Below are 17,641 nucleotides of genomic sequence, written 5' to 3' on the forward strand. Positions count from 1 at the left end.
AGGGCTATAATAGGACCAGAAGGATGGACTAAATTCAGCATTGGAGTCCAAGTGAGTTGACTTAGTTGATAAATCATATCAACTAATATGCAAGTTAGGTGAACAAGTGTGTTCTAGTCCCTGAGAGATAGTGGTCTCTCTGTGTCGGTGTGTCTGTATCTCTGTCTCTCATACCAAGATAGAGATGGCTGTCACTAGCTGTCTACATCTGCCTTTTATAAAGGGCATTATCACAGTTCTTTTTGAAACGACAATACATTGTGGGTTTCTCCTCAGCATAACCAGTTCAGTACCATCCAACCATCGCTGAGTCTAGGGATGTTGCTCGGTAGTTGAGAACCAGATTCAGCTGGGAAGCAGTGTGGCCTAGTCGATCAAGCCTGTGTTTGGGAGTCAGAAGGACCCGGGTTCTAATCCTGGCTCTGCCACTTTGTCTGCTGTGTGACCTTGGACAAGTCATTTCACTTCGCCGTGCCTCAGTTAACTCATCTGTAAAACAGGGATTAAGACTGTGAGGCCCATGCGAGGCAGGGACTGTGTCCAACATGACAACCTTGTATCTGCCCCGGTGCTTAGTACAGTGCTTGACACATAGTAAGTGCTTAACAAGTACCATTTTTAAAAAATCAGCTCCATTACTTAGGAAATGGCTTAACATTTTGAGACTTAATTTTTATGGCCTATACAGCTAATGTGGTCTTTTTCTTTAATTTTCCTTATTGTAAAGTACCTGATTTTTTTAATGCGAAAACTACGTTCAGCTTATCGATCATCATCATCATCAATCATATTTATTGAGCGCTTACTATGTGCAGAGCACTGTACTAAGCACTTGGGAAGTACAAATTGGCAACATATACAGTCCCTACCCAACAGTGGGCTCACAGTCTAAACGGGGGAGACAGAGAACAAAACCAAACATACTAACAAAATAAAATAAATAGAATAGATATGTACAAATAAATAAATCTTGGAAAAGACTTTTAAAAAATTTCATGTAAGCTCTAGCCATGGTTTTTTGTGCCTGACAAATATTTGTCAAAAACCAGAACCAGGAACTTGATTCTTTTAACCAGTTATCGACGACTCTTGTGATTACCACCGAGTTACATCTTTTTGTGATCTTTGACGCTTGCCTTATTGGAACACAGGTACACGGGGAATATCATTAAAGATGTTATCAACATGGGTTCCTATAATTACCTTGGATTTGCACAGAATACTGGAATGTGTGAAGAAGCAGCAGCTAAAGTACTACAGGAGTACGGAGTGGGTGTCTGCAGTACCAGGCAAGAGATAGGTAAGTGTGGCCTTGTATTCTACTTGTTCCTGGATGCAGAATGCTTTGGAAATTTCAAAGATTTAAAATTTTAAACTCATCTCATACTAAAATGCTGTATTAACAATGGAAAATCGCAAATTCTGTGGCAATTGGACAACTATCAGAAGTGCAGTGTTCTTTGCAGAGCTTTCTCCGGTGCTGACGTTGTCATTGCAGGTACTTATAGGCAGACTTTTATCTCTTGTAACTCAAAGTGTGTTAAAGGTGAGTTGGTTTGTCAAGTCAGAAGGACGTGGGGTCTACTCCCAGCTCCAGCACTTGTCTGCTGTGAGACCTTGGGCAAGTCACTTCACTTTTGTGTGCCTCATTTACCTCGTCTGTCAAATGGGGATTGAGACTGTGAGCCCCAAACGAGATAGGGACTGTGTCCAACCTGATTGGCTTGTATCCACCCCAGCGCTTAGTACAGTGCCTGGCATATATTAAGCGTTTAACAAGTATGACGGTTATTATTATTATTATCATCAAGTTGAACATTTGCTATTCTGGAGTGTTGGTTCAAGCCTTAATATCTCAGTCATTTTTGAGAAGCACCTGTCTTCTGGAAGGGGGAAAAGTGCTTTGACACACAAACAAGGTCTCTGAGAATCCACCTAATATAAAAAGCTTTGGTTCTCATTACTTACATCTTTTTCTTAATATTGGAATCAAAATATTCCTTCATTTCAAATCTCCTCACAAAATGTGATCCTTATTTGGATATATGAAAGAAGAACAACTTTGCACAAATCAATCAATTAATCAGTCGTATTTATTGAGCGCTTACTGTGTGCAGAGCACTGTACTAAGCGCTTGGGAAGTACAAGTCGGCAACAAGATAAGCTTTGTCTTATGCATAGACTAATAATAATCATTCTTGTTATTATTACTGTGGTGTCTGTTCTTTGGTACGTACTAAGTGCCAGGCACTATTACAAACACTGGAGTAGAAACACGACAATTAAATCCGAGTCTCCGCCCCACGAGGGTCCCAGTCTAACGGGGAGGGAGAGCAGGTATTGAACCCACATTACAGATGAGGAAACTGAGGCACAGAGAAGTTAAGTAACTTGTCCAAGGTCATGCAACAGGTGAGTGATAAAACTGGGATTTGAACCCAGGTCTCCTGGCTCCCAGCCCCCTGCCCTTTCCACTGTGCTGTGCTGCTTCTTGCTAGACTGCTTTGAGAAATTAGGTAAAGCTTCAGTCTAGAAAAAAAATCCCATTTCTTAACCTTAAGGTCTGGCCACTTTGAATTTCTACAAACCATGTTGCAAATACATCCCTTTCTCCTTCAGATTTATGTGGCACACCAAAATTTCCATTGGCCACACTCGCATTTATTGGGACCCTTCTTCACCCCCTCGTTCTGCTGTTCTCCATGTCATTAGCGTGCGAGAATCCAAGCAGCTACATGCAGTATTTGCACTCCCATTTCCCACCCAGGCACAGCCTATGAAACTTAAACAAAAGAGAAAGAGAAATTAGGCAGTTTCCTTTTTAAGCACACGTCCTGATTTTCCATAAGCTTCTCCGCTTTCTCTTTTGCCTGTGGCTAGGGCTGCTGAGGTTAGAATCACCCTCAGACTCCGTCTAATGCCAGGATTATGTTTGTGAAGAACCCTGCTTGTAAGAAAAATCTGCTTTGTAATTTGTGCACCTTGTACACATATGTTTCTTTCATCATCATCATCATCATCATCATCATCATCATCATCATCATAATAATAATAATAATAATGACATTTATTAAGCGCTTACTATGTGCAAAGCACTGTTCTAAGCGCTGGGGAGGTTACAAGGTGATCAGGTTGTCCCACGTGGGGCTCACAGTCTTAATCCCTGTTTTACAGATGAGGGAACTGAGGCACAGAGAAGTGAAGTGACTTGCCCAAATTCACACAGCTGACAAGTGGCGGAGCCGGGATTTGAACCCATGACCACTGACTCCAAAGCCCGGGTTCTTTCCACTGAGCCACGCTGCCTCACATCATGTTCTCTCCAGGTTGATGTGTGGTGTTGGAAGAAGATCCCAAATTCCTCAGAGTCCTAGCCAAAGTGCCAAAAAAACCTACATTATTTCATCGATAGTATTTATTAGGTGCCGGACACTGTCCTATACACTTGGGAGTGTACTCTGGAATTAGAAGGAAAGGGGGACAGGCGCATGAGTTACTGCTAGAATAATAGGATATGGAAAGTATATCCATAAGTGCTATGGAAAGTTGTGAGTGCCAAGGTGCGAAGGTAGTGCTGAGCTGCTGAAGTGGCAATTGGGGTATTTAAAGTGGGGAGGCTGGAAGTGAATGAGGGAGAGCTGGGGTCTCTTAATCTAGTGAGTGTAAAAGGAGAAGAGAAGAGGGTCCAGAACAGAGCTCTGAGGGACACCCACAGTTGGAGGGGGAGGAAATACTGGCAAAGGAGACCGAGAACCATCGGCCAGAAAGTTAAGGGGAGAACCAGGAGATAACTGTGCCAATAAAGTCAAGGTTAGACGGGGTTTCCAGGGGAAGGGAGCGGTCCACAGAATTGAACGTAACTTGGAGGATTAGCATAGAGTTGGTTCCACTTTCATTCATTCATTCATTCAGTCGTATTTATTGAGCACTTACTGTGTGTAGAGCACTGTACTAAGCTTGGGAAGTACAAGTCGGCAACATATAGAGACGGTCCCTACCCAACAACGGGCTCACAGTCTAGAAGGGGGAGACAGACAACAAAACCAAACAAAACATGAACAAAACATGTTCAGTTATCCACAGAGTAAAAGATGAACGTGGCTGGCATGCAGAAAGAGCTCCAAGTACAAACTAATTTCATATTGGCCCTGCAACTCCCAACCCTTTAGAAAGAAGTACAGTTACCTGGTAAGGCAGTGATGAAGTCCCGCTGTAACGTGGGCTTCAAGTAAGAGTTAATATGACCATGCTGATAATGATACATTCGTGAAATGAGGCTCCACAAGTTCAGCCTGATCTGATTCAGACCACTGATCGAAATATTCAATACACAAGTCTTTTTCCTTTTTGTAATTGCCTTCGGATGGCCGTTTTCTGGACACTATCACAGATGACGTTCCATCGCTTATCTGCCAGAGTGTATTTTTCTTTGGGGACTCATCTTCATTCTGCAAGAAGGAGGTCTTCGGTGACCCTGAAGAGAGCGGTCTCAGTGGAGTGCTAGAAGTTTGTCCCCGCTAGATAGTAAACGTCTTGGTGGCAGAGATCACATCTACTGACTCCTATTGTGCTCTCCCAGAGGCTCAGTGCAGTGCTCTGCACAGCGTAAGACAGTGCTCAAGTACCATTAGTCGAATGAGCAAAGCAGGCAGAAAACAGATTGTCAGGGGTCAAGAAGACAGTTGGAAAGAAGTGGAGGCGGCAAGTGTATATAAGCGATTTGAGGAATCTGCGCAGAATGGAAGGAGGAAGATGGGGTGATCGCTGGAGCGAGCCCTGGAAATAGAAGTGAGTGTAACAGGTTCCCTGGATCCAGAAAGAGTTCGTGGCCATTTGGGATCACAAGCCCATAGGGCTCAGTCATCAAAATGAGCACCTGTGCAGGGTAAAAGACCTCAGACAGTCCGAAACTTATCAAGTTCATCCAACAGAAGCAGTCTTTATAAGAGATTCTGTATGGTATCATTCCCTTCATAATTTCTGCAGCTGTGATCTGTGCGATGTCTTTCATCTCGGGAGAAGCTGTAAATGCTCCTTCAACTAGAAAGATTTGGATATTCACTTGGATTATTTCTCCCAAAGGAAACCTGGACAAGCATGAAGAGCTCGAAAAGCTGGTGGCCAGATTCTTGGGAGTGGAGGCCGCCATGGCCTACGGAATGGGGTTTGCGACCAACTCGATGAACATTCCTGCTATTGTCGGCAAGGTACAGCAAAAACTGCTCGCGCCTGAAATTAGCTTTTATGGCTCTATTTAAAGGGTTGGGCAACTTTTGGCCTGTCCTAGAATCACCGGTACATATCATAGCCGTGTGGATCAGTTGTACCCTCTTTCTACAGCCTGTGGTCTTCCTTATTTTTTCTCTTCTTCCCCCCAGCCACCGGGGATTGCTTCAAACCCCTTTGAGGTAAATGAAGGCAATATATTCCCTAACCCCTCAAAACTTTGACCCTGTAGGCAGAGTGCAAACATCACTTTGAACTTCTATTCTTGCAGAGCTGGTGGATTTCCTATTAATTCTTAATGGAAAATGCTTTTTTTTAAAAAAAGTATTTTTTACAGAAATAGATTTGCAGCAGAATAAACTGTATTCATAGCTAGTTATGCAGCAGGCATTTGTACCTTTTGGAACCCTACTGTCGATCACTATTGTATTTAGTAGCGTAGCTCATTCGGTAATTATGTTTTATAGACATAGTTCCGAGGGCATTATACGGGATGTGTGCAGCTTTTGCACAACAGCCTGATGGAAAGGTTGGCTCCTAAGTTACCTTAAGTGACCTGTTGCATCTTTCTTCCTTTGGGCAGAATCACATTTAAATCAATTGAGGAAGATCGTTGTCTAGTCTGTTCTTAAAAACCTCTCTTGGTCCGTAACCTGTTCTTCTGGTTCGCGAGGATCTTTTAGAGGAACCTCAACCGGAGCTAGCTGCCCTGCAGAAGGAATCTGCTCCACAGCTCACCGCACTGAAGCCCTGTTGGATCGAATGGGACCCCAGATGTGGAGAATAATCACAAGTATTTATGGAGCACTTACTGTGTGCAAAGCACTGTACTCTGCTCCTGGGAGGCTACATTAGAGAAGCAGCAAGGAATACTGGAAACAAGACTGACTGGGAGTCAGGAAACCTGGGTTCTATTCCTGGCTCTGCCATTTTCCTTCTGTGTAACCATCGGCAAGCCACTTCTGTACCTGAGTTTTTTCATATTTAAATGGGGACTATCATCAGTGGTATTTGAGTGCTTACTGTGTGCACAAATGAGCAGAATCGGCAAACATGTTCCTTACCCACAGGGATTAAATATCTGTATTCCCTCCCTCTTAAACTCTGAGCCTTATGAGGGGACAGGGACTGTCTGATCTGGTTGTCTGTACTCCAGCTTCAGCACAGTGCTTGACACGTAGTAAGCACTTAGCAAACACCACTTCTCTGGGCCTGAGTTTCCTCATTTCTTAAAAAAAAATGGGGATAAAAGACACATTCTCCCTCTCCTGCAGGCAGAGCACTGCTTCAGAAAGATGGTCTGGGCGGTATAACTGGAGAGGAGAGACTGGCGGCAGGAAAACCAGCAAGGAGACTGGTAGACTAGCCAGGACTGAGTCAATCAGTGAATCAGTCAGGGGTATTTATTGAGCACTTACCGTGTGCAGAGCATTGTTCCAAGTGCTTGGGAGAGCACAGTACAAGAGAGGAAGCAGACATGTTCCCTGCCCCTAATGAGCTTGTAGTTTAGAAGATATGTTGAGAGTCTTGACCCGGTGGTGGTCAATGGAGGAAAAAGGCAAGGGCCGATCCAGGAAATGCCGTGGAGAAAAAGCCAACGGGACTGTGCACTAGCTCCAAGGGGCAGTGAGAGTTTAAAATGCTCCCACCACCTGAGAGCCCCGAGGCCCTCCTCCCTGCACCCAGACCTGGCAAACAGCCCCCGCCTGGGCTCCCAGCAGTCACCCCTTCTCTAGTGCCGCAGAGCAAGGATGAAGCAGCAGCATAAGGCCAGGCTGCTCCCTGGGTACCAGAGTCCCACGACTAGTCACCCCAGAGCAAGACCACCGAGCCCCTGCTCCATCTGGGCTCCCAGCATCTCATGCATTCATTCATTCAATCGTATTTATTGAGTGCTTACTGTGTGCAGAGCACTCCACTAAATGCTTGGGAAGTACAAGTCGGCAACATATAGAGATGGTCCCTACCCAACCAAGGGCTCTCAGTCTAGAAGGGGGGCTCACAGTCTTCCCACACGGCACAGGGGAAACTAAGCAGCGGCCAGGCTTTCCAGCTTTTTAGGATGTTGAGCCTGCTCGGGCTGGGGTCTCCCCAAGCACTTCAGGACGACTTTCATGTGTTGGAAGACCCATTTTCTGTGTGGCCCTATCCCCAGTGGCTCTCCCACAGGGAATGGGGCTGACAGGGATTAAGTCTCAGGTTGCTCTGAGCCCCCTTACGACTCGCCTGCTCCAGCAACAGAGGGGTCCATACGTTGGAAGATGACTTGTTAAAAATCTGTTGAACCCTGGAAAGGCCGGGGCTGGTTGGTTTTTGTAGCGAAGGTCTGCTTACCTGTAGCGGTGGCAGGCCTTAGAACACTCACCTGCAAATAGGTGTTTCCGACATTGTCCTCTCGGTTCACTGATTCTTCTGCTCATTCCTTTTTGCAATCCATTGTTACCTTGTCTTTGTCTGCTCCCATCTAGACTGTAAGCCCCATGGGAGACAGGGAACGGTCTGATAGGTTAAATTTGTATCTGTGCTTATCACAGTGCTTGACCCATATTTACTTGAATAAATGCCATAATCAGTTGACAGGACGAGAGTTGAACCAGAGTTAAAGAGCAGTTACCATTATAACTGAGTGGGCCAAGATATCTCGGGGTTCAAGGAAGATTAGGATTCGGCAAGGAGGAGGTGATTGGTGACTTTGGAGAGTCCAGTCTCAATGGTAGAAGGCAGGTGATGTGGAACAGTGAGGGATGGAGGGCATGGGATAAGTCAGTCGATCGTATTGAGTGCTCACTGTGTGCAGAGCACTGTACTAAGCACTTGGGAGAGTACAGTATAACAGAGTTGGCACACCGGAGCTCATATCTATGTCAGTCTTGATAAATCCATTTCTTCCTCCTACTCAGACTGAGACACCCATGTGGGGACTAGATTATCTTCTGTCTACCCCACATTTAGTACAATGCTTGACACATAATAAGCGCATAACTAGACCATTAGTATTATTATTATTATAGCAAGTACCAGAATGATTCAATTACAAAGAAACAGAAGCTGATAATTTTACCTGACGCAAAACAGGTAGTAGGACTGATAAATCCATCAGGGAGATAACATTTCAGGAGAACTGCACCTTCAGTAATATTGTGTTTGTGGGTACTGTTTCTTCTCAACCCCTCTCATCTTCCTGATGAAAAAGTTGTTAAAGAAAAATCAATGAAGAACAGTGTAAATGTGGGGAATGGTCACCCAGCTTATAAACCTAGAGATGGAGAAGTGTAAATCGGAGTTTTCCAAATATCTGAAGCTTGAGGGGGCTCAATTGTGGGACAGCGTTATTTTCTCTGTGAGATTAATTATGCCAAATTGATGACTTGCTCTTATCCTGGTTTGAATCTTGCTTTCTTGGTTTCTTCTGGATGTTTGTCATCATTGCTCCACCAGAGTGAATTGGGTAGTGTCTCATTTTGCCTGAGGAAAAATGAACCAACCTTTTGTTTGGCCTCCTAGACTCTTGCTCATTATCTGCTACCTAACATTATAATATGCTGCCCAGGCCAAAGGCAAACACAACCTCAGCTCTAAAAGCTTCTGTTACAAAAGCAAACGTTACAGTTGTCATGATATTTAAATCTCATTTTAGTCGGATAGTGGCGTGGTTCAGACCAATAATTACCTTTCAGGACTAGGCCTTTGGCTTATGTGTTTCTGAATGTTTTCTAAGCAATACTTGGAAGGGATTGGACGAAGGCAGCAGAGTCTCCTTGGCAGATGAGAAGAGGGAGTCTGATTCATACATGGGGACAATTCGAAAGACCGTCTGGAAATGAGTGGGAGAAGGGAACAAAGAGATTAGTTAGGCAACACGATTGTCTAGAACCGAAACATAAAATAGGGAGGAAGAGGAGAAAATTCAACTGCCGAGAAGTGGATGGCAAAGATATGAAATGCCTTTAAGGTTTAAGTGGGAGGCTGAGAGGCTCTGATGAGATTCTGATGGGGTCGAAGAGGAAGAAGGGATTATTTAAGCAGACCCAGGCAACAGATGGGAAGGGGAAAACCGTGATTACCCCAATCGTGCTCGTGTTTGGCCTGTGCGTGGCATTAGAGATGTCAGTAAAATGAATTTTACGTGATGTGAAGGATCACGGGGTGTGGCTGCTGCCTGAATGATTTACCTAGTCCAGTTATGCCAGTTTTAGATTTGTTGGGGTCTAAGACTCTCTGAGTCTGCTCGGAGGGAGGAAAAATTGCTTATGGCGGCAGAATGATGAGCAAACGTGTGGGAGAAGGGAGCTGAACAAAAGGGGAGAGACTTCAAATAGAAGCTTAGAGTTTAAATCTAGTGGCATAATCAGCTTTTTGCCAAACAGGATCTAGGGAATGTAGTGCCTCTCCTCTTTGGGTTCATGGCCCAGTGGGTAGCTCGGAGAGTTTTTTGATGAAAGAGTGGTTTTATTGATGTCACCTGACCATGAGTTTCATTGGGATTTAGCATTCCTAGCATCCTAATTGTAATCACTGAACCACCTGCTGGGCAATGTCTGGAAAGTTTCTTCCTTGGGAGCTGGCAGTCATGGTTAGGCAGGCCAAACCCTTTCTGTAAAGGAATCTCAACTTTCTCATGGGTGTGATTCAGACTCCCCTGTTAGGAGTAAGCTTATTTCTCTGAGCCACCTCATTGCTGGGGTGGTGGGGGTTGGGGGGATACCTTGCATAAGGGTTTGAAGTGATCATGAAAGCAGCTCAGGCATATTGACTGACTGTGACTGAGACTCTAAACCCGTTGGGTAGGGATTATCTCTATTTGTTGCCGAATTGTACTTTCCAAGAGCTTAGTACAGTGCTCTGCGAACAGTAAGCACTCAATAAATACGATTGAATGAATGAATGAAAGGCAATTTTTAAGGAAGGAAGGTGTGGTTGGCTTTTTGTTTTGTTTTTTTTTTTTCCATTTTTCAGGAGATATTGGACAGTACTTGTTTTGGAATTTTCTGGAAACTAAGAGTGTGTGGGAGGAGGCTGACAACTAGGTGGAGGTGGGAACTAGGTAGGTAGGGTTACAGATTCAGATGCAAGGGCTCCACAGAAGGGAGAGGGAATCGGGAAAAGAAGGCTTAGTTGGGGAAGTTCTCTGGGAAGAGATTCCCTTTGTTACCTGTGTTTAAGGATACCTGTGTGGGTGTGTGCAGAGAACGTCCCCACTGACTGTGGAGGCAAAGTGCATAGGTTAAAAGAATTCCTATAAAAGTCCTTTCCAAGCTCTCAAATCAGAGTAACCTAAGTAAATCATGAGCCCATAAGAGACCAGTCATGAGTCTTGAAAAAAATGATTGTGTCTGAAATGGTTCCTGTGTCACCTTGCACACTGTTCCAACTTTTATGGAGAGTCATAAAATCTTTGCAATGAGGGGAGAGGAAAGAAATTAGAAGAGCTGTCTTCCTTCATTCAATGGGTAGAAAGAGAGGCGACGATTGGCTTTTTTTCTGCGCAAATTTTGTGGATCCCCCATTATGTCTAGTCTTCCGCGTGTCCTATCTCTAATATTCTAAAGGTATTGCAATTGGTGCAACTAAACATTCACCTCCCCCATCCCCTTCATTTCTCCCCCGGTGTCTAAATTCCACGCAGGGCTGCCTAATCCTGAGCGATGAACTGAACCACGCGTCACTGGTGCTGGGAGCCAGGCTATCCGGAGCAACCATCAGAATCTTCAAACACAACAGTGAGTGGCTCAAGAGGTTCCTTTCGACCTGTAGCTCTGTAACCAGCACTCTGGTGGAGGGCCTCATCCGCCTAGGTAAACTTGCCACTCTTCCCAGGTAGCTCCGGGATTATGAAAAGTGGCGACATTGAAAAGAGTTTCTCTGACCTTCCTAACCGGTAAGATTAGTGAAAGTTAGGGGAAGGTTGTTTTGGCTGTAGGGGACCAGCTCTTGAATTTTTCTCCCACTGCCCCATGTCAGGCACCCTGTCAATCTCCTATTTTATTTTGCCTAAAACCCCAAGTCAAGTCATTGACTCGTCCTTCCCCTCTGAATGTAAACAGAACTGGAACATTTAGAGCATTTTCTCATGACCTCTTCGGTTAACCGTAAATTTCCTCCTTGTGGGAGAGATTTCAAGTTCAGATGCAGGAAATGTATTTATTTTGAGGAATTTCTTTATACCCCTGCCTTAAGTACTTTGTGATCAATCAATCAATCAATCAATCGTATTTATTGAGCGCTTACTGTGTGCAGAGTACTGTACTAAGCGCTTGGGAAGTACAAGTTGGCAACATATAGAGACAGTCCCTACCCAACAGTGGGCTCACAGTCTAAAAGACTGTGATACGCGTGAGTAGTTTTAAAATCTCACTCAGTACTACCTGATTGTTTTGCTAGTCTGCTACACGTTCCAATAGGACGTATGTTTCGAAAACCGTACTCTTGTTCTTCCAGCATTCTTTGGGTGAAAAGCAAAGCACTCTTGTCTCTAGACACTGAGCAGCAAGTACTGTGGAAATTTTTGATATTTACGGTGGGAGGGTGTGCAGTCCCCTTAAAATGCCTCCCCGAAAATAGTGCCGTGATCCAAGAATGCACAGTTTTTCAGTCTGTCGTAGTAAGTGTTTTTTTGCCCAAGAGCCAACACTGTTCTGCATAATGTGTGTCTTTGCTCCTAGTTTGGCTAGAGCATTGTTAGGAAGTTAAGGATCATTTGGACACAGTGCCCTGAAGTGTTGGAAGAAATAGTCCGGGTGCCTGCTCGTTTAGGCCCGACTGCAGCATCGGACACAGAACACTGCGAGTTTTCCTTGACAAGGTTTTTTTGTTTGCTTGTTTTTTTTGCAAGAATGCAACCTCTATGTTTATAGGAAAACCAGGTGTAAGTCTGCAATGCCTAGAAGAGGTTAAACTATGAGTCTAATCAGAAAAGCTGTATTTCTTGTGAAACCAGCTGAGGAAGTTATCAGACAGAAAAGAAAGAAATTCAAACGCCATGCAGGGTTTGGAAAATCCGGTCAGGTAGTCTACTGCACGGTCATAAACCTTCCTGTAAAAACCTTCCGTAAAGCCCTCCTTAGAGGCATTTAAAAAGGATAGAAATATGCTTTTTAGTTGGTAAGCTCAAGTAAATGTTCATTCTATCTTTATTTAAAGCCCCATCCTCTTAGGGTGCCATGCTGGTAACTGTATGAGACAAGTGAAGTGCCAACCGATTTGTAATTGTGATGGCATTTAAGCACTTACTTTGTGCCAAGCACTGAACTCAATTGACTATATTCGGGGCTCTGAACTTGGCCCTGTTCTGATCCCTTGCCTTGAAGGATCGTCCCTGAGTGGCCAGGATCATTCCAAGAACACTGATGTGGAAGAAGTCTCTGGGGTCAGAACCGCCCGCAGCTAGCTGTAGAGACCTCGTTAGGCCTTGGTGCCGTAGTGTATGCACTACAGAGAAGGCCACAGTTAGTCTCCAGCTCTGTGCCGGTCCATCAGTCGGTCATATTTATTGAGCACCCGCTGTGTGCAGAGCACCGTACTGAGCGTTTGGGAACGGACAGTATGCAGGAGTTGCTAGACCCGTTCTTTGCCCACAGCAGGCTTACAGTGCCATTAACAACTCCATCCTGGACCATCCTTTGGAGTGGAGGGAGGCAGGCCGCTGAAGTGGAAACACCATCCCTGGATAGATAGAGCAGTCAGGGTTACTCTGGGGCTCCTTCCCCAATCCCTACCCGCTCCCGGCACCAGCCCCAAGAAGCCTGAGCCAGGCGGGGCCATTCTCCGGTCGGTTTCACCGGTAGAACTCATCTCAATCCAGAGGTGGCCCTGTACGACCAGGTCCTCTTTGGGAGCCAGCCGGGGACTCACTGCCAACAGTGCCAAAGTCGATTGCCCCAACGACTCATCCTCCCTGTCCTTCCTCTTTCCTGCGGCTGATGAGGATTTTGTAGCATTGAGAATCAACCTGATCGACAGCTTTTTCAATAACTTGAGAGAAAGCAGATTTCTCTCCAGATCTGAGTGCTGTGCAGAAAACTCATCATCCGGTTGCCTTCGGTAACCTGGTTCCAAATGGCTCTTCTGGTGAAAATCATTTTAAACTTCTCCAGTTAATCATTACACAATATCTCGGGGTGATCACTTGATCTTCCCGGAACTTGGCCTAAATGAATTTTTCTGACTCCTTGGATTTTCACATGCCCACCTCTTCCCATCTTGCCTTTGAACCACCTAACGCTGTAGGTGCTTCTGAAATCGGATGTGGTATTTCGGATAAGAAAAATTAAACTCTGGGGTGGGCGGAGAGAAAAAGAATCTCAAGTCCAGTTCAAACCATAGTTAACCACCCCCACTTCACTGCCATGCCATGCATCCACATTCTTTGCTACTAGTGGTATCCTTGCTGAATAAAGGGTTTGTGTGCCCCGGGACTGTAATGAATGGGTGACGGAGGAAGGCGGCTTGGTGTGGAGGGTTACAGTTCTTCTCTGTGTGCTCTAGATATGCAGAGCTTGGAGAAGCTGTTGAAAGATGCCATTGTCCACGGGCAGCCTCGGACACGCAGGCCCTGGAAGAAAATCCTCATCCTGGTAGAAGGAATATACAGGTACCGAAACGTTTTTCCTCGCCCTCGTGCCTGACTGGCTCCTTTTGGATATTCCCATCGGGTCTCAGTCGTGCAGTGTGTGCCTGCTTGTCAGAAGCAGGTGGCAGCTGCTATAGTTCCGCACTGATCCATTTGATATCGTGCGTTGTTTTCCGTCATACCTACTAGAAGGGGCCAGATCGGTTGTGGGTTCCTAGACACAAGTGCCAGCCCAATGTTATCTACACTTCATCCACCCAAGGATTGAGTTCCCTGTTGCTCTCAGAGTAGCCGTGGCATCGTTTTCCCCCCCATAGGATCCTAAAGAACTCATGGAACTCAAATTAGCCCGTGGCATCTTTGAGCATGGCACTCAAATGTGAAAAACGTTCCATATTTGAATCAATCAAAATGAATTTGTCTGCCATTGGATTGTTTTCCTGCCTTGGAATTGGATGCGCGCGTGTGTGTGTGTGTATTTAAAGATCATTGCAAAAACGTTAACCATCCAGGAGAGGTGCCGAGATAAGTGGGCACCTTCAGGGCCTGAGGTATCTGACAATCACATATCTGTAAAAAAAAAAAAAAAAAAAAAAAAGTCACCATTTTGGGCATTTAAACCAAAGTATTCAATCCTAAATTCACTTGTTCTTTGCATTCCTGTTTTACCAGCATGGAGGGATCCATTGTTCGTCTCCCTGAAGTGATTGCCCTTAAGAAGAAATACAAGACTTACCTGTATCTAGATGAAGCTCATAGCATTGGGGCCCTCGGCCCCACAGGTCGGGGTGTGGTGGAATATTTCGGCCTGGATCCCGAGGATGTGGATGTTATGATGGGGACGTTCACGAAGAGCTTTGGAGCTGCTGGAGGATACATTGGAGGCAGGAAGGTAAACATGGGATGAGAAATTGGGCAGAGTGTGGGGGTCAGGGACTTTGGCTGCCAGAAGCGACGTTACCTCTTTCACGGCAGTTGGCTGGAGCTCTTCCAGGTCCTCGGCAAAATGACTGAGGGCCGAATTCCATTCCCAGGAGAGAGGCACTTCCTCCGTTGGTCACCTGGAGTGTAAGTGTTGCCTCCTCACAGAGCTTAAGACTGGTTCTGTTTGGTTTTGTTCTCCCCGGTCAGGTTCTTTCCAGACTACTTACTGTCCTGGGAGGTGTACCCGCCGTGGCTCCTGTGAGAGACCAAATGGGGGAACTCCCTTTCAGCAAACCTTGCGTTTGGTGTGAGTCTTACTGGTGATCCTGGAGTTGGGAGGTGAAAGGGCGGTGGGTGGGTGGGGCGGAGGGGTGGAGGGACAGGCTTTTCTGCTGCAAGAAAAGACATCTTGTGCAAATAGAGAACACTAAGTGGAAGGGAAGTTATTTGGCCAACTGTGCGGTGTCTGAAAGCTTGAGTTTCTCAATCGTGGGTTAATAATATGAGGGCTCAGCATGACTGGTGTTCCCCTGTTCCCTCTCAACAGCCTTCTCCAAAGAGTTGGTTAAATGTAGTTCCTTTTCTTTTTGAAAGTTGTCGAGGAACTTCCTCCATTGTAGGGTGTGTTCAGAGACCCGTCTTCCCCCAGGAAAGCCTAGCCCCAAGAGAAGGAAATAAGACCCCGCTGGGAGATTTTAGTGAAACATGCTGTGAAACTACCCCCGCACAATTCCTTCGTGCTATAGAGCAGCTGTGTTTTGCATCTGAAGCGTTCAGTGTGTAAGCATGTAGCGGGCGTGATTAGTTCTGGGGTCTAGTAGATCAGTCTCCCTGGCCTTGCTACTGGTGATGAGTAGCCGGGTCCAGCCTGCCTCCTCCCTGGGTCTCTCTCCTGTCTAGGCTGCACTGCCCGGGGCCTCACCGGGGAGCAGAGGTTGCTCACGGGTCTGTGTGATTTGACGAGTCCCTCTCTGTCCCGTGGCATGGCACTCGGGTTTCAGTGACTCCGTTTACCACCCTTGTGGGATCGGCCGCACCATCTGTTCATCTGAGTAGCGATCCGGGACCTCAAGATCTGTACCTTCAAAGGGGCTCCCAAATGCCCTGTTTGCTGAAGCGGTGAATTCATTGGCTTGTTGAGTTGGAAACCAAGTAGTCCATTCACCAGAATAGGTAGATGATGCCTCTGAGACATAGTGCCCAGGAAATGCCGTTTCTGTGCCACCTAACCTGTGTCTTGAACAAAGGAAATTCCAATTTTAAAATGTTGGGCCTTCCTCCGGAGTCATGTGAAATGGGAAAGAAACAATTAGTGATTTCTCATGTGGGTATTTGTAGTCATCAATTGTATTTACTGAGCGCTTACTGTATGCAGAGCACTGTACTAAGCGCTTGGGAGAGTACAATACAAGAAAGTCGGTAGGGTAGATACGCTCTCTGCCCGCTACGAGCTGACAGTCTAGAGGGGAGCTTACAGATCAGTCATTAGCACTCAACGAGAATTAAGGGTACGTTTCCACAACATCACAACCGTTCCTTCTCAGCTCCTCGGTTGTCACTCTTCTTAATGACCTGAATGTCCTGGAAGATGTGAAGACCGGAAGTTCTTGAAGAGGGCGGGACTGAGAATAATTTGGACAGCTGTGCCAAATGCAGAAGAAGCAATGGAACTCAGGGGCAGCATCTAACGGGGAATTTTTGCTAACTTCATCAGGAGCTGATAGACTATCTCCGAACACATTCTCACAGTGCAGTGTATGCCACATCACTGTCACCACCTGTTGTGGAGCAAATCATCACCTCTATGAAGTGCATCATGGGCGAAGACGGCACAAACTTCGGTAAGTCGTCTTCGTCCTGGGGGGAAATCTCTTTGGTTCTGGTAAGGTGGTCGTGAGGCTTTGGAATTCTGGACGTTGGGTACCAGTCTGGGGCTCTTATTCTCAGGTATGTTGATTGCATGTCCATTCACAAACCCAATTACTGAAGTGAGGTATCAATTAGGCTGCTGCAGAGCACCCATTCTCCGCTTTTAGACTGTGAGCCCAGTGTTGGGTAGGGACTGTCTCTATATGTTGCCAACTTGTACTTCCCAATTGCTTAGTACAGTGCTCTGCACACAGTAAGCGCTCAATAAATACGATTGATTGATTGATTTGTGGCCAAGTAATCTGGCAGATGTCCTTCTTGAGGTAGGAATCCCAGTTGCTCTTGTCCTGAATTTCCATTTTTATGATGTTACTTTAATCTTCTGCTTATATCTTGTCCATTTAATGGGTGCAGTCCAGTTTTTAGATCTCTCATCAGCAAAAGCAGCCTGCTGCACAAGGATGCTTTGAGAAAGCCACTTGTCCTGTGGAAAACCTCCTACGATTGCGGGGGGAGACTTGAAAGCTTTTTGGGGTATATAAGTGATAAGATTATGGTTAACCTCCCTTGGAATGGAGTTGTTATCTACCCCACCTCACTTTCATTTGGTGATTGACGAAAAATTGGGATTGGGATTGGGAAAAATAGGTCGGGAGCGCCGGGAATGGGATGCTGGGGTTGGGCCGTTGATTCCGATTCTTGATCACGAGGTGGCAGTATTTGTTCGGGATCTGCAGTTTTCACTGCAGGAGCTCGGGAACGTGAAAAGTGCAGAAATCCTGGCTAGATTTAGAGGTGCAGAAAAGTAATAAATAGTAATGATAGCATTTGTTAAGCGCTTACTATGTGCCAAGCACTGTTCTAAGCGCTGGGGAGGATACAAGGTGATCCGGTTGTCCCACGGGGGGCTCACAGTCTTCATCCCCATTTTACAGACGAGGTAACTGAGGCACCGAGAAGTGAAGTGACTTGCCCGAAGTCACACAGCTGACAAGTGGTGGAGCCGGCATTTGAACCCATGACCTCTGGCCCCAAAGCCCGGGCTCTTTCCAT

General features: G+C 45.8%; 1 protein-coding gene across 3 annotated transcripts in view; it reads left to right on the forward strand.

The window, feature by feature from the left end:
* Window positions 1–17,641, forward strand: part of SPTLC2 (serine palmitoyltransferase long chain base subunit 2) — a 140,650-nt gene that overhangs the window by 49,861 nt on the left and 73,148 nt on the right. For all 3 annotated transcript variants that reach the window (XM_038750424.1, XM_038750432.1, XM_038750439.1), the window contains exons 4-9: window positions 1,152–1,300; window positions 5,083–5,207; window positions 10,853–10,946; window positions 13,711–13,816; window positions 14,468–14,687; window positions 16,434–16,560. In XM_038750424.1, coding sequence (XP_038606352.1) covers window positions 1,152–1,300; window positions 5,083–5,207; window positions 10,853–10,946; window positions 13,711–13,816; window positions 14,468–14,687; window positions 16,434–16,560 — 821 coding nt within the window. The remainder of the gene's footprint in view (window positions 1–1,151; window positions 1,301–5,082; window positions 5,208–10,852; window positions 10,947–13,710; window positions 13,817–14,467; window positions 14,688–16,433; window positions 16,561–17,641) is intronic.

The sequence above is a fragment of the Tachyglossus aculeatus genome, chromosome 1 (assembly GCF_015852505.1).
Source record: "Tachyglossus aculeatus isolate mTacAcu1 chromosome 1, mTacAcu1.pri, whole genome shotgun sequence".
Lineage (NCBI taxonomy): Eukaryota > Metazoa > Chordata > Mammalia > Monotremata > Tachyglossidae > Tachyglossus > Tachyglossus aculeatus.